General features: G+C 61.9%; 2 protein-coding genes across 2 annotated transcripts; both read left to right on the plus strand.

Moving 5' to 3' along the window:
• Window positions 1-5,678: 5,678 nt before the first annotated feature.
• On the plus strand, window positions 5,679-11,453 carry LINJ_16_1130 (hypothetical protein, unknown function; the record flags this gene model as incomplete). Its single annotated transcript, XM_001464560.1, has 1 exon — window positions 5,679-11,453. One exon carries the CDS (start codon window positions 5,679-5,681, stop codon window positions 11,451-11,453), a length of 5,775 nt encoding a protein of 1,924 aa, XP_001464597.1.
• Window positions 11,454-14,414: 2,961 nt separating this feature from the next.
• Window positions 14,415-16,094, plus strand: LINJ_16_1140 (conserved hypothetical protein; the record flags this gene model as incomplete). Its single annotated transcript, XM_001464561.1, has 1 exon — window positions 14,415-16,094. One exon carries the CDS (start codon window positions 14,415-14,417, stop codon window positions 16,092-16,094), a length of 1,680 nt encoding a protein of 559 aa, XP_001464598.1.
• Window positions 16,095-16,633: the final 539 nt, after the last annotated feature.

A 16,633-nucleotide genomic window follows, 5' to 3' on the forward strand; every position in this document is an offset into this window, starting at 1 on the left:
CCCGTCTCTCTCTCGGGCATCCTCGTCCCTCCCCACTTCGACTGCCTCCCGCCCAACGTCCCCGCTCGCTCTGCTTGAGTCTCCATACGCTTACAGACCAGCACGAGGTTTCCAGTCAAGCTCATCGAGCGCACAGAAAACAACAAAATCTACTCCGACTTGCACAGCTTCGTGTGACACCATCGGCCTCGACGACAGTTCACACGCGTGTCCTCCCGCACTCGATCATCTAAGCAGAACGATACCGGGCCAGCAGCAGCGGCAGCAACTACAACAACAAGCCAACAAAAGGCAGAAATCATGGCCCACCTTGGCGGGCACACGACTAAGCAGACCTACGTGACGACATACACGACAGACATCGACCCTCGCATGCTGCCGGACTTTGTGACCCGCGGTGCCGTGCCAGCAGAGGGCTGGCGCGGTGATGAAACTACCGGGGAGCGACAGACAAGCGCGAAGTATGCTTCACAACCGCCTTGCGGCCAGGAGCGGCACCATCACCCACCTCGGCATCCTTACAACCCACGGCCGCCTCACCATGGCGGCGCTCCTCCTTACGATCACGGCTATCGCCAGCAACCTCCCGCTTCCCATCACGACGAGTACGGATGCAGCGAAGCTTCGGCGTCAACATCGTCCGCCACTACCTCAGCCACTTCCAGCGCTAGCAGAGCCGATAATGGCAGCTCACACCGCTTGCGCAAGAAGTACACCACCACCACCGTCACAACGATCACCACCACCACGATCCTGCTGCCGAAGGTGCAAGAGGCCTACGTATTCCCCTCTGTTACGTCCCATCACACGGACCAGCAGCAGAACGTGGGAGGGGCAGGCGGACCGTACGCCATCACAGGCGGCGGCACGCGCGAATACGTGCAACCGCCGCAAGGGTGTCTTTATGAGGTCGGCAATGGCAGCGACAATAGCGGCCGGATTCAGGAGGCCAATTTTCCCGCCGGCAATCGTGTAGTGCCATCGAAGATGCAGCCCGCCCTCAGTGGCGAGGGCTCGCAGAACTGGGAGTTCCGCCAGCACACCAAAAACCAGGTAGAAACAGAGGAGGCCCGGGGGCGGCTGCCCACGCTGCAGGACCTCGGTATCGCCAGCTACTTTGCAAAGGACAGCACAGGAAACGGAAGCGCGGTGCCGCGGCGGCGGGAGGCACCGTATGCTCCGGCGCCGCACAACCCCAGTAACGGCGCTGCCCCGCTGCGGCAGCAGCCATGGGTGGCGGCGGAGACGAGGTACGAAGTGGAGGGCGGCAAGCGATACTGCTAGGAAAGCATCATGGCACGCCGTCCGCCCCGCTCGGCTTTCGTGCGCGGCCTTATTCTCTGGTTTCGGTGCCGAGCACCATCGAGTCGTTCGTCGGCAGCCGGCGCGTAAGCATGGAAAAACGATACCTGACCCGCGTTCCAGCTCTTTCCTTTGTTCTTTTCTGCTGTTGGTGATTTGCTCGTGACTCGTCCTGCACGCCTGCTTCGTCGTGCATGCGCATGCGGTCTCACAGTATAGAGCGCTCATGGAGGCGGTGTGCCGCTCCCTCCTCTTCCCCCTTTTGTTTGTGCATATCCACGGCGATATGAACCGTCGGATAACTCTTCATTGTTGCCGTTCTTGGGTGTGCGCGTGCATTCTCCGTGCGGGCTGTCCAATGCGGTGGGGCGCATGTGGGCGCGTAAGCGTCCCCTTCCTCCCTTCCCCTCTCCCCACGGGTTGCACTCAACATCCTTGGCGCTCGACCACAGCCACTCGCCCTCTATTGCTGATATCTCTTTCTGTTTTCGTCTTCTTTCCATGGCATAAACTGTTTTTCTTTTTTTTTCTCATATGGTTTTCGTATCCGATGCCTTCATACTGGTGCCTTTCCTCATCTCTGTCTACCGTACACCCCTCGCACATCCTTCACTCCCCCGCCCTTCTATTCCCGGGCAAACGCCGCACCACTGCTGACGAGTGGCAGGGCCCAGGCACCCACGGCGTGGCGAGGTCAGAGCGATGTATTCCTGCTGATGTCGGCGGCCAGACCCTGGAGGGCGCTGCGTCGGAGCGACCTGCGACGACGCACACGTTGGCGCCGTCCACATCATGGGCGGGGTGTCGGCGTGACTCAGGTGTATGCCACCCCCAGCCCTGGCTGCCCTGCTGGTGGGGTGGGGGGAGCCTGAGGAGGATGGAGTGGGCAGAGCTTGCGGCAGGGGCGCTGCTGCGGTGACGGATTCGGCGCACTGCTGTACCGCGCGTGTCTGGCGGCTGCCTCGCACGGGGTGACGAGGGCTTGTGACTGGAGCCACTGCGAAGGCAGCCGGACCAGCGTAGACGCTGAAAAAAGTGGTGTGGCAGTCGCTGCGGACTGGACGCGTTGGAAAATACCTCACATAAGGAAGAATGTCTCCGGTACTTCCTTCTTGTGTGCTGCAGCTGTGCATCACGTGCTGTGGATGTCGTGTGCCCTTCGGTGTGTATCAGTGCGCGTGAGCCCGTGCGCTCGTGTGCCCTCCAACTTCTCCTTTCGAAAGGGAAACAACCGAACGCAGCGGTATATGTCTGTATGGTTTGCGGAAGGGGGGAGGAGGAGAACGAAGAGGCGGGGGCGACGCATCACCTCTGCCGCTCGTCTTGTAGAAGCTGTGGCGCGCAGCTCACTTTCTCTCGCTCCTTTTTTTTTCGGCACACACACACACACGCACACAGAGCGGGACAGGAGGAGAGAGGAGGTGCCGATGTGCGTGTCTGTGGAGAGGTGCTCTTGCTTATATGTGTAAATTTCCTTCGAGGCTGTTCGGCCACCACCGCCTCCCTTTTCCTGCTCTCTTCTTCGACCAGCACACGACGAGCTCATCACCCCTCCGTTGTGATGTGCGACTTTCTTTAGCCGTTGTTTCTTTTTCTGTTATTCTCATTGTTGTCATCGCCCCTTCTTCTGTCCCCGAGCGCTCTACCCCCCCCCCCCCCCCACCACCACCACACCCTCCCCTTCCGTCAAGTGTGTTCATGCTCACACCGAGAGAGAGGCACGCACGCACACGCACAGCGATCATCGCGCCCACGGCACCGTACGAACGCGCACGGTTGCATGTCAGCGCCGGTGCCTGTCTCAAGCAGATGAGGGGAGTGGAGGAAAGTGCTTTCTCCTTTTTCTGCCCGGCCCCTGCTCGTGTTCTTGGGCTCGTTTTTTTATTGTCTTGGCGTGTGCGGTGCACTTACTGGCGCGGTAGCGGCAGCTTACTGCCGTCATGGCTGCTTGTCGCTTGTGGGCCCGTGATAATGGAGACGGAGGACGAGGAACATGTGTATGTATGTACGTGTGTGCGGGGGGTGGAGGGTGGGCCATGTGGCGTGTGCATGTCCGCCTCGGTTTCTCCGTATTGTACGCTCCCTCTCCCAGCACTGTATCCCCCCTTTTGTTGGTCCCTTCATGGCGAGAGAGTAAGACGCTTCAATTTTCAAGCGAAATGAACGCCGGGACTCGGCGGCAGCAGAAGGTGTGTGACGTATACGCAAGAGGTAGAGAGCGGGCGCGCTAGAGAATAAAGATCGGCGAGACGCCGCAGTCGCAGGCATCGGGATGAAGAAAGTGGGTGGGTGAGAGGGAGGGGGAGGAATGAGTAGGCCAGCGCGGCTTGGTGTGATCCTTGATCGCACTGAGGCCTCCAAGCCCTTCCATTTACGCAACATGCGCGCTTGCTTGCTCACGCATGGCAGAGCGGCATGTGCCTCATCTCTCTCTCATGCGTAAACACGCTTAGCTACGCACCTGCGCCTCTCTCTCGCTCCGCTTCCCCGCTGTCTCTTGCTTCTCTTGAAGGGCTTTTGTGGGCTGGCGGAACGCGTGCGTTGGGCGAGAGACTTGTGCTACGCACGCCATGCATGCACGAGCACCCAGGCTCACACACCCGCCGATGCCCATCTCTTTATGCGTGATACTTTTCTCTCTCCGTCGCCGTCGTCGTCGTCTCCGTTCCTACACAATTCCGTGTGCTTCCCGACCCCTTCCACCTTGTCCGCCTCCTCTTCCCCTCTCTCGCTTCTCGTCGTGGGCCGGTGGGCAACGCACACGCCCTCCCCTTCCCCTCCATCCGCGCACCCATGTTCACATCCCTACGCGGAGGAGCATACGCATCGGTAGCTGTGCGGATCACACACACACACACACAGACACAGAGAACAAGCAAAGACGGGAAGGCTCAGCACCGAAGAAATAGGCAGCAGCGACGTGGGACCACGTGACCCAAACTCGCCGAACAGGACAGCGCGCACGTTCACACAAAGCCTTCCTCTCGGACAACAAGGACAGAAGCTACCATCTACATCTATCTAACATATCTATCTATATAGATAAAGGAGGAGGGGTGGGGGAGGCTGATCTGCAGAGTCGTGTGTAGCGCTTCTGTTTGAGTTTGGTTCCTTCGACGACTGCCGCGCTGCGCGTCTTTCTCTCTCGCCCTTTGCATCGCTTCCTTCTTGGATTCTCACACCCATGCGCACGGGTGCGTGTGCATGCAGAGAGGAAGAAGAGCAGAGGGAGGAGGGGACATCCTCATCCATACAGGACAGAGGTGATCGGCTTCTCTTTTTCTTTGGCGTTCACACCGTCGGTGCCGCCTCGCTTCCGCTTCTCCGTGGCTGCACGTCCTTCTCGGCACTCCTCAACCCGTGCGCGACCTTTTCTCTTTTTCTTCCGTCTTTCCGGTGCTCTGGCCGTGACTCCTCTCGTGCGGCCACCCCCCCCCTCCCCCTCCCCCGCACACCCGAAAGCGGTGTCCCTGTTCCTCGCTTGCTCACACGCACTCTTCGACAACACACACACACACGCATATATATATATAAACTATATATAACTATATATATATATAGTTATATGTATATATGGGTGTGTCTATAATCGTTTCCTGAAATCCCTTTTCAAGTCGCTCCACGTTTGTTGTTGTCCTTCCGTTGCGTCCCGTCGTCTTCTCTGTGCCTGTCTCTGTCTCGCTCTGTGTGTGTGCCGTGGGCTGCTGTCGGCTTCCCCAACAACGCAGTTCACACATATATCCATATATATATATATATACACATATATATATCTATAGATAGATACATATATATTCTGTGCTCTTCCCCCCTTTTTTGCGTTTCCTCTGGTGTCCGCTGAGCCACGCCATTCTTCATCATCCGTCGTCGTCTGTTTTCTTTTTCCTGTGTCCACACCCGCCCTGCCCCTACTTACGTTCGCTTCCCTTCGTTTTCTTTCTTCGTTGCTTTCGTCACTGGTGGTGTTGGTGGTGGTGGTGGTGGTGTGTGTGTGTGTGTCCTCGTGTACACCGATACACACACCTTCACACTTCCTCAGTGAGCCAGCGGTGTCTGCTTTGGGTGTCTGTGTCTGTGTGCGCGACTCACGCGCGACCGCAGGGTTGATTCACTCACCACTGCTACACCTCCCCCTTTTCTGCTTTCTCTCTTTTTTTCTGTGCGCTCCTCACCGCAGCCCTTCGGACGCCCGCTTCCTCCCCTTCAGCGGCAGCAGCAGCAGAAGGCTCCAGGTGTGCCGTTATTGTGTTCCTTGCAGATTGCAGGCCTTCTCCGGCGTTTCCTCCGCACCGAGTTGGAGTGTGGCCTTCCTCAAGACCACCGCGCCCATCACCATCCCTGAGCAAAGGCACCCCCACCTCGTGCCATCTGGAGTGATGCTACGACAGACCGCATCGGCTAACGCACACCCGTGCCAAAGGATAGCACCCAGCACAGCGATCGAGGAGGCTGGCAACGCGTGCGAGGACGATAACAGGGAGAACCAAAACAGGAATGGCGCCAATCACCACCCTAGAGCCGCAGCCGATGTGCTTCAGAAACGGAAGGAAGCCCTAGCACCGGCACTGCCATCGCTGCCTCGGCACGTCACCGAGGGATCGACCTCACTCTATTCCTCATTCTCTAGCAGCGTCTCTTCGCTTGAGAAGCGCGCCGATGCTGCCGCCGTAGCGAACACCGCTGCGGTCGCCGTCGCTCCGAGCCCGTTCTCCGTGGTATTTCACATCCCGACACGGATGAATAGTGGCATGGACAGAGCTGCACTCCTAACACGCGATCCGCGCTTGTTAATGCCACCGCTGCGCCACAACGAAACAAACTCAACCGCTGTGTCACCACAGCTGAACGGAGGCGGGATGGATGCTACGATGTCGAGCGATCAGCTGCTTCTGCTACCCATCCCAAGGTCGCTCCCCTACACATCACCAGCGGGGTGCACCCTCGTCGCTGACGTCGGGATCGCTTCCCCACTCTTTATCGACTTGAACTCGCTTCAACTGACCGGCATGCTGGAAAGCGCACCTGCTTGTGCCTCTGCTGCTGCGGAAGCCGCAACCGCTGCTGCACCAGCTGCTCAGCCATCTGTCGTGCCGGTGCCACGGACACCACCGGCGCTAGGCACGCTGGTCGTCGACACGGATGAACACGCCGGTGCTAGCATGACACCTCCCACGGATTCCGCTATCGGTGGATCGGCTTCTGCCCCCGTGTCGACAACAGCGGTTGACCGTGTGAATGGCAAGGCCCACGCCTCACGCAGCTCGCGCACCCAAGTACATTGCCCGCCCACTGCAGCGGCAGCGCTACCCTTTTACTCCAACGGTGCGAGTGACGGTGTTTCCTTAGCTGACCCTCCCGTTGCGGCGGCAGTTGCCCTGCATCTACTGCCGCCTTCTTTTGGTGCCATCACCGCAGCCGACACGAGCCACCTCACGCCAGCAACACAGAGCGCCGGCGAAGGAGAGTGTCTGCCGTCATGCTTCAGCGGACATCGTACGACTTCCAGCGCGCCCGACTTCCAACCGTCTTCTTTGACCCATGTCACCCATGCTGCCTTGTCCTCGCTTGGATTGCCGTCAGAAAAGTCGCTAGCCGCTGGTGCCACCGCCACTTCCGTGACTTCCGAACATGGGCCAGCGGAGGAGGGAAGCGGGAGGAACGGCAAATACGGAGACGAGCCCGCTCCGCGGTGCCGCATGACAGCCGTGCTGGAAACTAAGACGACGCCTCTGAGTGCCCTGGCGTCAGACATCCACCGTGAGCATCCTCGGGCTCTCTCTGCACCTGCAGCCGCAACGGCACAGCAGCGTGGAGTGCGGAGGAGCAATACCCACCGAAATGTGCTTGACAGCCGCTGCCCTTTTCACGGCGGTACGCGGGGGCCGCCGTCGGTGTCGATTAATGAGGCTCTTGCAGATGCCCTCCTTCTCCGTTGCGCGGCATCAGATGCGGTGGCGGATACTATGGTGTCGATACCGCCGCTGGCCGCCTCTGCTCGACAGGATTCGACAGACACTGCTTTCCGGCAGCTGGCCGCTCGCCGCCATCAGGTCTCGCCTCCGCCAGCGCAGCCGCCGCTGCAAGAGCCCGAGGCACTGCTACCGCCACCGACGACCAAGGCGCCAATGCAGCTTTCTGCGTCCTTCCCTGCTGGAGAGGTGCTGTCGCTGGACGGTACGCTGCGGAGCTGCGCCGACGACGCTGCCTTGGTTTCGAACATGAGCAAGGGATCGCCCTTGTCAACCACCGTGGCCTTTGCTGCCACGGCTGGAACAACGGCTTCTGCCCCCTTGTTTGACTCTCCTGCGGGCGTGGCAGGGGAGTTCTCCGCGATGCGGAGGCGCGCATACGGTGGCGTGCGGCCAGCGCCACCTGTCCAGCAGGCGCGGTTTGCAAAGCAAAACCCGCCGTGCTCGGCTCTCTCGATGCGCCCAGATGTGTTTCAACATGGCGCTGACGCAAGGGCTGCTGCCGCACCTGCGACGCCCGCCGATGGACGCACGGTCTCGACCTCGCCGCAGCGAGCTGCCCGCACTGCCGCCTCCAGTCAGGGGGGCGGCGTGCTTCCGCGCGACGACGGCACAGCAGCCCTGCAGCTGGTGCTGACCACGTCGCAGGAGTTTCTTGTGCCCTCTGATCAGCGCATGGGTGGCGGTGTGCCCGACGCACCACCAGCGGCGACAATGGAAGCGGAGCCAGAACGGTACCCGCAGGCCTTATGCGACAACCCTCCTGGGCAAGCAGCAGACACCGCCTCGCAGCTGCCCCATCCCGCAAGCGAAAGCGTGACTGCCGTCCTCCAGCTGCCCGTGAACGCTGCTGCGTCTCCAGCAAATCTCGTTGCCAACTCGCAAGCGCTCTCGGCGAACACCAGCAAGGATCCTGTGGCGCGGAGCAGTGCGGCAGCACAACAGGCACCCTCGCCTTCGCCCGCACCACAGCCTCCAACTGCGCAGAGAGAACTCGCGGCCTTGCGTGTGCTGCCCATGCCCCGCATCGCAGAGACTGCTCGTGCCACACAGCGGCACACGACGGTGTCGCTGTCTCGCTCTGTGGAGCGCTATCCGGCAGTTTCAGGAGGAGCAGGCGAAGCACGTGGCGGCGCCATCATGTCACCTTGCCCATCCGCGGCGTCTGTGATGAGCATTAACGTTAACACGATTGCGGCCTCCCCTCACGCGCGCGCTTCAGCGTTCGAGCGGCGAGATGCACCGAGCACGCCGAGAAGTACGAGCCACCAACGCAGCTCCACCAGCGTCAGGAACGAGCCTCGCGGTGTCGCGCGTATCATGTTGTCTGTCTCAGCAGCCCCGCTGTACTCCTTCGCGCACGTCACTCATGGCGAGCAAGCGCAGACGGAGCCGTGCCGTCTTTTCATGTGCTCCTCACCACCTCCTCGGCCACCTCCGCGTCGGGCAGCACACACGGCACCACTCCCCGTCTGTATTACTGCTGCTTCTGCCGCCGCGTCATCGTCGACTTCTTCTGAGACGACGCCACTGTGCAGGCCGGCGGATGTGAGAGACGCAGTGGCAGAGGATGGAGCCCTGCCCATCATACCAGCTACCATCGACACGGCGGGCAGCAACGCATCTTCGCTGGCGGCGAGTGAGCTGCTGGGTGTGCTGAAGGACTGGACTCCGACTCAACTAGCGGTGTCGCAGCCACTGCCAGCATCTCAGCGAGCAGCAGCGGTGGTGGTGGTGGCGCCGGGTGCGGATGTGGAGAAACCATCGACAAGGGAGACACCTCTTCCCACTGCCGCCAACCCTGCAACGCAGGCGGAGGCTCTCGACACGCGCGCGAAGGTGCTTACCCGCACAACTCGTGCCAGTGACATCGCCGAGACAGCAGCGAACTTGCGACATAGAGACGCACGCGGCTTTTCTGCTGCGGCTTCTCCTGTCCATCACAATTGCCGAGGTTTACGCGTGGCGCTTCAGCGTGATGACAGGCGTGGCACTGTATTCGCTGCGGAAACGCCGCCCACATCGCTACCGACACATGTCGTGCCTGTCGCGGACAACCTGCTCAAGCACCCCACCACTGCCCCGCCAGAGCGCCGAGCTCGAGGAGGAGAGCTGTCATCATCGATGGCCCCCATCACTCGCCTGCCAGCATCGGAGAGTGTGACTGCGACGCCGTTTGCATGGAATGGTATGACAGCCGCAGGGGCACGGTCGAGGTTGCAGACCACAACAGCAACGCTATACGCAGCAGCTGCCGCAAACGTGACGAATGCCCTGCCATTGTCATCGGGCCCTTCCTGGGAGAGGATGGAGCCGCTGCCCGTGGGCCATCTTGCATCTGCCACGCCAACTGTCACCCCGCTAATGGCACGCACGCTTCCGTTGCATTCAGTTCCGGCGAAGACGGCTGGAACGCGGCTTGCCATCCCTCACTGCGTGCCAACGCCGCCCTCGCTTCCGTTGTCCTTCCAACAGCAGTGCACCCCTCGAGGGGCGGTCTTTACAAGTCTCAAGGCTGCCTCGCGGCAGCACCCTTCGCAGCCGGCGGCTCCGGGGCGCTTTCGCCAGCCCCCCGCACCTACCATGCCGCGCCAACGAGAAGAAAGGGCACGCAACGGGTCTGCGAGTGGTGAAGCTCTCGCTACGCCCCCACATACCCTGATTGCCCAGCAGCTCGCCGGCGGCGCCGCGACCAGTACGTCCCACCAAGGTGAGGTGGTGTGGGAGGTGTTGCCTGGTACTCACAGCAGCAGCTGCGACTGGCCAAACCCGGCGCCGTCGTGCCCCTCCTCCGTAGCCTCCAGCCGCCTCCAGCGCCATCAGCTGCAGGCGGGGTGGCGCAGCGGGCTGCCCCGCTCCCTGCCCTTCGTTGATCTGACACGTGATTCGATGCCCATAGAGATGCTCGGCCCAAAACCAGAGGCAGCCATGCGCCACAGGCCGTTCTCAACCGAGCTCGGCGGTGGTGACGAGACGACTTCTGGCGGCCCCAGTCGGCGCCAAGCTAGGCCAGTACCCCACCAAGAGTCGCAAGCCGCGCAGCGGAGCTCTCCGTCCTCTTGGCCGTGGTGGCGAGGGCAGCACGCCTTGACCCCAGGGCAGAGGCTGTCAGGGCGAGTGCAGCGTCACGGCGACGGCGCGCGCACTGGCGACTTCTGTGTTGCGTTACCGCCGAACCCCGACATGGTAGACGGCGCCGACAACGCGGCAGCGCCGCATTGCCGCCCCACACTTTCATCCTCGGCAACAGCAGTGGCGGCTGGCGGAGTCGGCAGTGCTGGTGACGGAGGAGGGCTGGCCCCCACTGCTTGTTCTATTCCAGCAGCACCTACGTCTCCGCGGCTGTGCACTGCGCACCTTGCAACGACACGAGAACGTGCTGGCGGGCGCGCTGGAGCTGCGGCCGCAAAGAGTGCAACATCGGGATGCGCCACCGCGGGCCAACCTCTGCATCGTGTCGCTGCCGCCGCGCCGGCCGCGTCGCCAGGAACTACCACTGCGGCCGAAGCGGCGACGCTGGCGAGGACATGCACCGGCTCGGGGCTGACGGGAGTCACGGACTACTACGGCGCCTACCAGCGTACGCAGCAGCCTCGCAGCACGAAAAGTGGCCCGCCACCGCCTTCACAGACGTTTCGCTTTCAGCCCTCGATGGTCATCGGCTCGCAGTCGCCACAGGATAGTGGAGGAAGGGAGGCAAGAGGGAGTACGGGCACTGCCAGTAGACCCGGCTCGCAGCCAGTGGCGGAGGCTGGCATGGCACTTCCGGACACCGCTGCTGCTGCTGCGGCAGGTTCGCAGGAGCCGCGCCGCCACTACTTCCAGAGCGGAACGCCGCTGCAACGATACAGCGATGGAACGAATGCCGCACTACGTGACTGTGGCGGGGTCAAGGGTGACTGCGGGCCGCAACGCGCGCCGCGACTGACTCGGTCATTGCTCGACCAGCTGCAGCGGAGCTACGCCGCGGTAGCTGATGCATCGTCTCGACCGCGCTACCTACCCATCGACTTTCCCTTGAAGGAGGCACTCGTGGCAAGTTGGCACGACGCAATACACCACGGTGCCCACAGCGGCAACGATCCTAATACTACACCAGCGATGCTGCAGCGCCCGCGGCCTTCATCCCCGTCCCGCGGACAATGTGTGGAGAACGTACCGGCTGTGCTTCCCCAGAAGTGAGTGAACGGTTGCGTATTCCTATCATGGACCCGACTCGCCACCGCCGCAGCTGCATGCCACCGTCGCTGCCACTCCCATGGTCACCCGCTCCGAATCACCAATTGCCGCCCAGCCGGATCTCCCCGCAGCGGCGCAGCAGGAGAGGCTTTATATGCAGCGGTGCACTTCCTCTTCACCCTCCCCCGTCCCCGTCGCACCACCGCTGGTGGTGCGTGAGAATTACGGCGCCGTGCTGCGGACACCCCACCCGCAGGCGCTGCCGTTCGTGATGTCCTCTCAACAAGCTCAGCCCCGTCTTCTCCGGCGCAACCTTGTGGAGCAGCCGACTCGCAAGCACACCGCCCGCTCGAGTGCCGGCACCCGTAGCTCTACAAGAGATGACCTTTGCGCCAGCGAAGATCCTGGCAACGCCTCCGTCGCTGGCATCACTGGAGCATCAGCAGACGCCTGTGCTGACCGCCGTCGCCACCGTGTCTGCCGGACCGCCACCAATGCCCTGGTCCCCGAAAGGCAACGGCCCAGGTGCTAACAGTGGGACGCTGGGCGTCACAGAGGTTTTCCCCAGGCAAGGGTCATCCGGACCGCGCATTAGCAATTTTTTTTATCTCTTCCGAGAGTCCCAAGGGCAGCGGCGTGGGTCGCTTATTGATAAGCTCAACTGAAGTGCGTGACAGCGTGCAAGAGGCGAGGGCCAGTGAGGGAGGACGGTGCCGCACAGTGTGCACGCATGCAAACTCCCCCCTTCCCCTCAACACTCACCCGACACCCACCCAGAGTTAATCTTCCTTTCTTCGTTTGTGCGCTTGCCTTGTCTTGGTGTGTGTGTGTGTGTGTGTGTGTGACGCATCTGGGCGCTCCTGCGCACCGCACATTTCGGTTGCGCTCCTTCCCCCTTCATTTCTGCCTGTCTCCTGCCCGCTGCGTTTCTCGAGGGTGTACCGCGCAAAGCCCCTCTCTTGTTTCCTGGTTTGCCGTCCCGGATTGCGCCTCCGGTACTCTGTCACCATGCGCGTGTGCGCGCGTCGTATACACACATACACACGCCATGCATCTACATATATATATATATATATATGTGTGTGTGTGTGCGTGTGTGTTGATCTCTCCCCATTCATTGTTTGGCCAGCTCCTCCCGCCGTCTTGCAACAAGCGCAGCACGATCACAGCGCCGCGCGAAACAAACAGACACCCCTGCTCGCTCTTGTACTTGCCCTGCGCTGTTATTCCTCGGTGCGAGTCTCCCCACCGCTCTCGCTCTCCGGCGCGCGTGCGGCATCTCTTTTCAGGCATGCACGCAGGCTATACCTTCCTCCGTCCTTTTCCGCCTGCCCCTCCTCCCCCACGCCCTTTCGCAGCGCTAGTCTTGCTGTGACACCGACCGCCTTCGAACTCGGCGCGCTCGCGATGGTGCGCTACGCTGGATCGCCCTCTCAAGCACACGCGTGCATGCAAAACATAGAGGGGATGGCTCGCCGACGTGCGAGCCCGAGACGGAGCACGTCGGCAATGCCCTGGAAATCTACTCTTTCCATTGCTGCGGATCTCTTCGTGATGGACCTCTCCCGTCTTTGCTCACGGGCCCTCGCATTTTTCAGGTCGTTCTCGCATCTGCTTCTCCCTCCTCCCCCGGATCACCGCCGCACCACTCACGCAACGGCTTTCTTTTATATCTGCACGCCGCACACGTGTGTGCACTGTGCCTGCCCTCACCTTTCGTTCTCTGGCATCGATGCGTTTTGCGCCTCCATCGCCGTGTGGTCACGCTTCGCCTCATCTCCCGCCTCTGCGCGACTGCGCCTGTAAAGACCAACGGCGGACACAGGCACCTAAGCGCGCAGCCCTGCATCTCAGGGTCGTGGTGGTCACATAAACACTCACCTAGACCTGCATGCAGGCTCACGCTATCACAGCGCACACGCACCCGCTCGCGCGATGCAGCAGACCATTCCTCATGTAGCTGATGTACACACCGGGCGTGCGTCACTCTCCGCGACCGCTGGCAAGCTCCTCGCGGAACTTACATTCCCGGAGAAGAGCGACGCAGCGATCACTAGCAAGCTTACATCAACCCCCGTCGCTACAGAGGCTCTGCGGCCGCTTTCCTCGTCATTCGAGGCGCGTAACGGCGATGACTCGCCATCGCTGGAGTTGAACCCCAATGTGAACAGTTTGCACGAGAGCGGCAGCGGAAACACCCAGAGGCACGATGTGGCAGCCACCTCGGTGGTGGTGTCTGAGACTGGGATAGCTGCGGCCGCGGCGCAAGACGGCACCGCTGTGTGCACTGGAGAAGCCATGGCGACTCCGGTGGAGGCGGTACCACCCGCGGCGGCCCTTCCTTCTGCGGTGGCCACCGATCCTGCCGTGTCAGCACTGCGTGCGCCGTCTGCACTGGAGCCATCACTGATAGTGCGGTTCCCGGGCGCAGCACCTGCAGCAGTGGCCAAGGCGAGAGAGCAAACATGCCTTGAGCACCTGAGCCCCATTCGCTTCACGTCTCCGGAGCCGAGCACGTCAGCAAGGAAGGGCAGCAGCTGTCGCGGCCGCGGTGGTGCCGCCGGTGCCCCTGGTCGTGTCTCGGGGTGTAGGGGGTCGCCACAGCACTTACCCGTGTTGCGCCGCCGGACACCCGGTGCCGCGATACGCCACCGCCGCCGCCACTTCAGTGGTGGCGGCGGCGTCAGCTGCAAGAACTTCTTTTTTCAGAGCGAGGGCGCTGCCACCTTCGGCATCGGCACTGTGGGGCTCTTCGCCTCCACAGCAAAGCCGGTTTTTGGCCCTCGTGCAGCGAAGCGCGGTTTATCGTTATCGGTTCACCAGCGTCGGACACATGGCGAGCGTGGACAGAGGTCCGTATCGCAACCGGCTGTGCTACCGTCCTGCAGAGCCGCGCCACCTCCGACTTCAGGTGCCGCCGGTGCCGCGTCAGCGGTTCCTTGCTACTACACTCCTGCCTGCTACATGTCGCGTGCGATGAACGGCATCACGGCGTGGGAGAAGCGGCAGGAGGAGTACCAGCAGTGGCGCCGTGAGAACTTGAAGAGGTCGACGTACTACCGCCTCTCCAGGCCACTCGATGCCCTAGGTGGCACAGAGACAGAGACAGAGGAGAACGGCATCTTGCCGTGCCTGTACAACGCCTACGCTCCCGTTCTTTTCTCTTCCGAGGAGAGACACCGTATGGAGCGCCTCCGACTGCGCGCACTTGAGGCGGAGCGGACGGCGCGCTCGACCGCGCGCGCGCACGAGCAAGCGGCGTATGAGAAGGAGGTGCTGCTCCAACGCTCACGCAAGCTCCATGGCGAGGCCGTCGACTTGCCCGACTCCTACCTGCGCACCACCTACCCTGATCCGTCCACGTTCACTGGCTACGCAGAGCCGGCCACTGGGGACGACAAGGGCCGCATCTACCCAGCACCTCATGCGAGCAAGGCCGCCAGCGGTTATCTCGCCAACCCGAAGCTCATTGTGAAGGATCATCACCGTACCATGCAACAGCACCGCGTGGCGAGGCAGCAAGCACGACTCAATCAGGAGGCGCAGCGCTTGGAAGCGGCGGAGCGTCAGCGGCGTGATATTGCGGCGCAGCTGACGGACTGCCAGTTGCAGGAAGCAGCCTACCTCGCGTCGTGGATGGAGGGCCGCCCGCGGGTGTGTCGTGCGCGAGAGACAGAGCGGCACGCGCGGCAGGAGGCGGAGCAGCGCGCCGTGGATGAGTGGAACCGTGCGGCTCAGACGCGCGAGCGGGAGGTGTACGCCCTGTACGCCTCTCAGGAGGCAGCGGCCGCCGCATCGCATCGGCAGGAGCTGCGCGCGCGTGTCGTCGCGCCGCGACCGTGCAGCCGCAAGGGTATCTCCGGCGGCCATCGCCCGGAGCAAGAGGTGCAATCCTTGCCAGCGGCGCCAGATGCGGAGCACAACGGGGCTGCAGCGCGCGTTCCAAGCCCGCCGTCTACTGGCGTTCCTGACTCCTCAGGGGTCGTCGACTGTCTTCCCCAAGCAGCCGCGCCCCCACTGTCGATGGTGCCGAGTCAGGCACCGGAGGAGAAGTTGGCGCGGGCAGCTCGTCCCTTAACACCCACCGTGCGCCCCGAGACACCGGCGCTGCCACCATCTCAGGTGGTGGGCCCCACCTCGACAAACTTCTTCAACGAGGTGAAGCAGTGGACGCGGGAGTTCCCGTCGCCCAACACCGTTCCCGTCAACGGCTCCGACGCCGCGTACCGGCGTGCGTGGAAGGCAGAGCTAGAAGAGGCACAGCTTCGCTTTAATCGCGAAACGACGCAGCGGCAGCGCGAAGACATTGCGCGCCGCGTGCAAGAGGCGCGCGAGAGGGCGCTTGAGGTGAGCTGGCAGCAGGCAGAACAGAAGCGGCACGAGAAGCGTGAGCTGGCGGCGCGGCGCGCCGATCATACACAGGCAGACGTCGAGGCCGCCACGGCGGTGAGGTTGGAGGTATGGCTGGAGTCGCACCGCGCTCAGCAGCAGAGAATGGTGCAGGCCGCTGAGCGCTACAATGAGACTCAGTTCCTGCGGCAGCAGTCGAAGCAGCGTGAGATGGTGCTGCGATCGTTGGAGGAGGAGGAGCTTCAGCAGCTGCGCATGATGGTGTCGTCCGCCTCAGCGGCGAACCGCGGGTGAGGAAGCTAAAGGAAAGGAGGCAGGGGAGAAGACGTGCGAGCCAATCGCAAGCCACGCAGAGGCAGGACCAGAGGGCCGAAAGGACAGCAAGGAGTGTGTGAGAAAAGAAGCCGTGCACGCGCGCGCCTCTGTGTAGCATGCGAAGAGGACAGACGGCACTCCTCTTTCGCTCTCCGCCTCTCTTCCATTCTTTCCCTGCCCACTGACCACCCATGCATATCGCTCTGCAGTCCCACCAACTCTTGAGCACAGGAGAAGGGAGGGGGAGGGGAATGGGATGGAGACGGGGGCTACCACTCCTGCTGCTTCTTGCTGCTACGGGGTGGATGTGCCGTCAGTGTTGTCGCGGCGTCTGCCAGCAGGTGGAGTCTGCGTAGGTGCGTGTGTGTGTGCGTGTGGGTGCCATGCGCATACTTCTGCGTTTTTGTGTCTGTCGTTCTCTCTTGTTTTGCCCTTCCCTCCTTCCCTCCCTCCTTTCCCCTTTTCTTTCTTAGCTGCTTCACAGTCTGCATTCTCCTCCTCCTCCGCTTTTCTCCTCT

Source organism: Leishmania infantum, chromosome 16, assembly GCF_000002875.2.
Source record: "Leishmania infantum JPCM5 genome chromosome 16".
NCBI classification, from domain to species: Eukaryota; Euglenozoa; class Kinetoplastea; order Trypanosomatida; family Trypanosomatidae; genus Leishmania; species Leishmania infantum.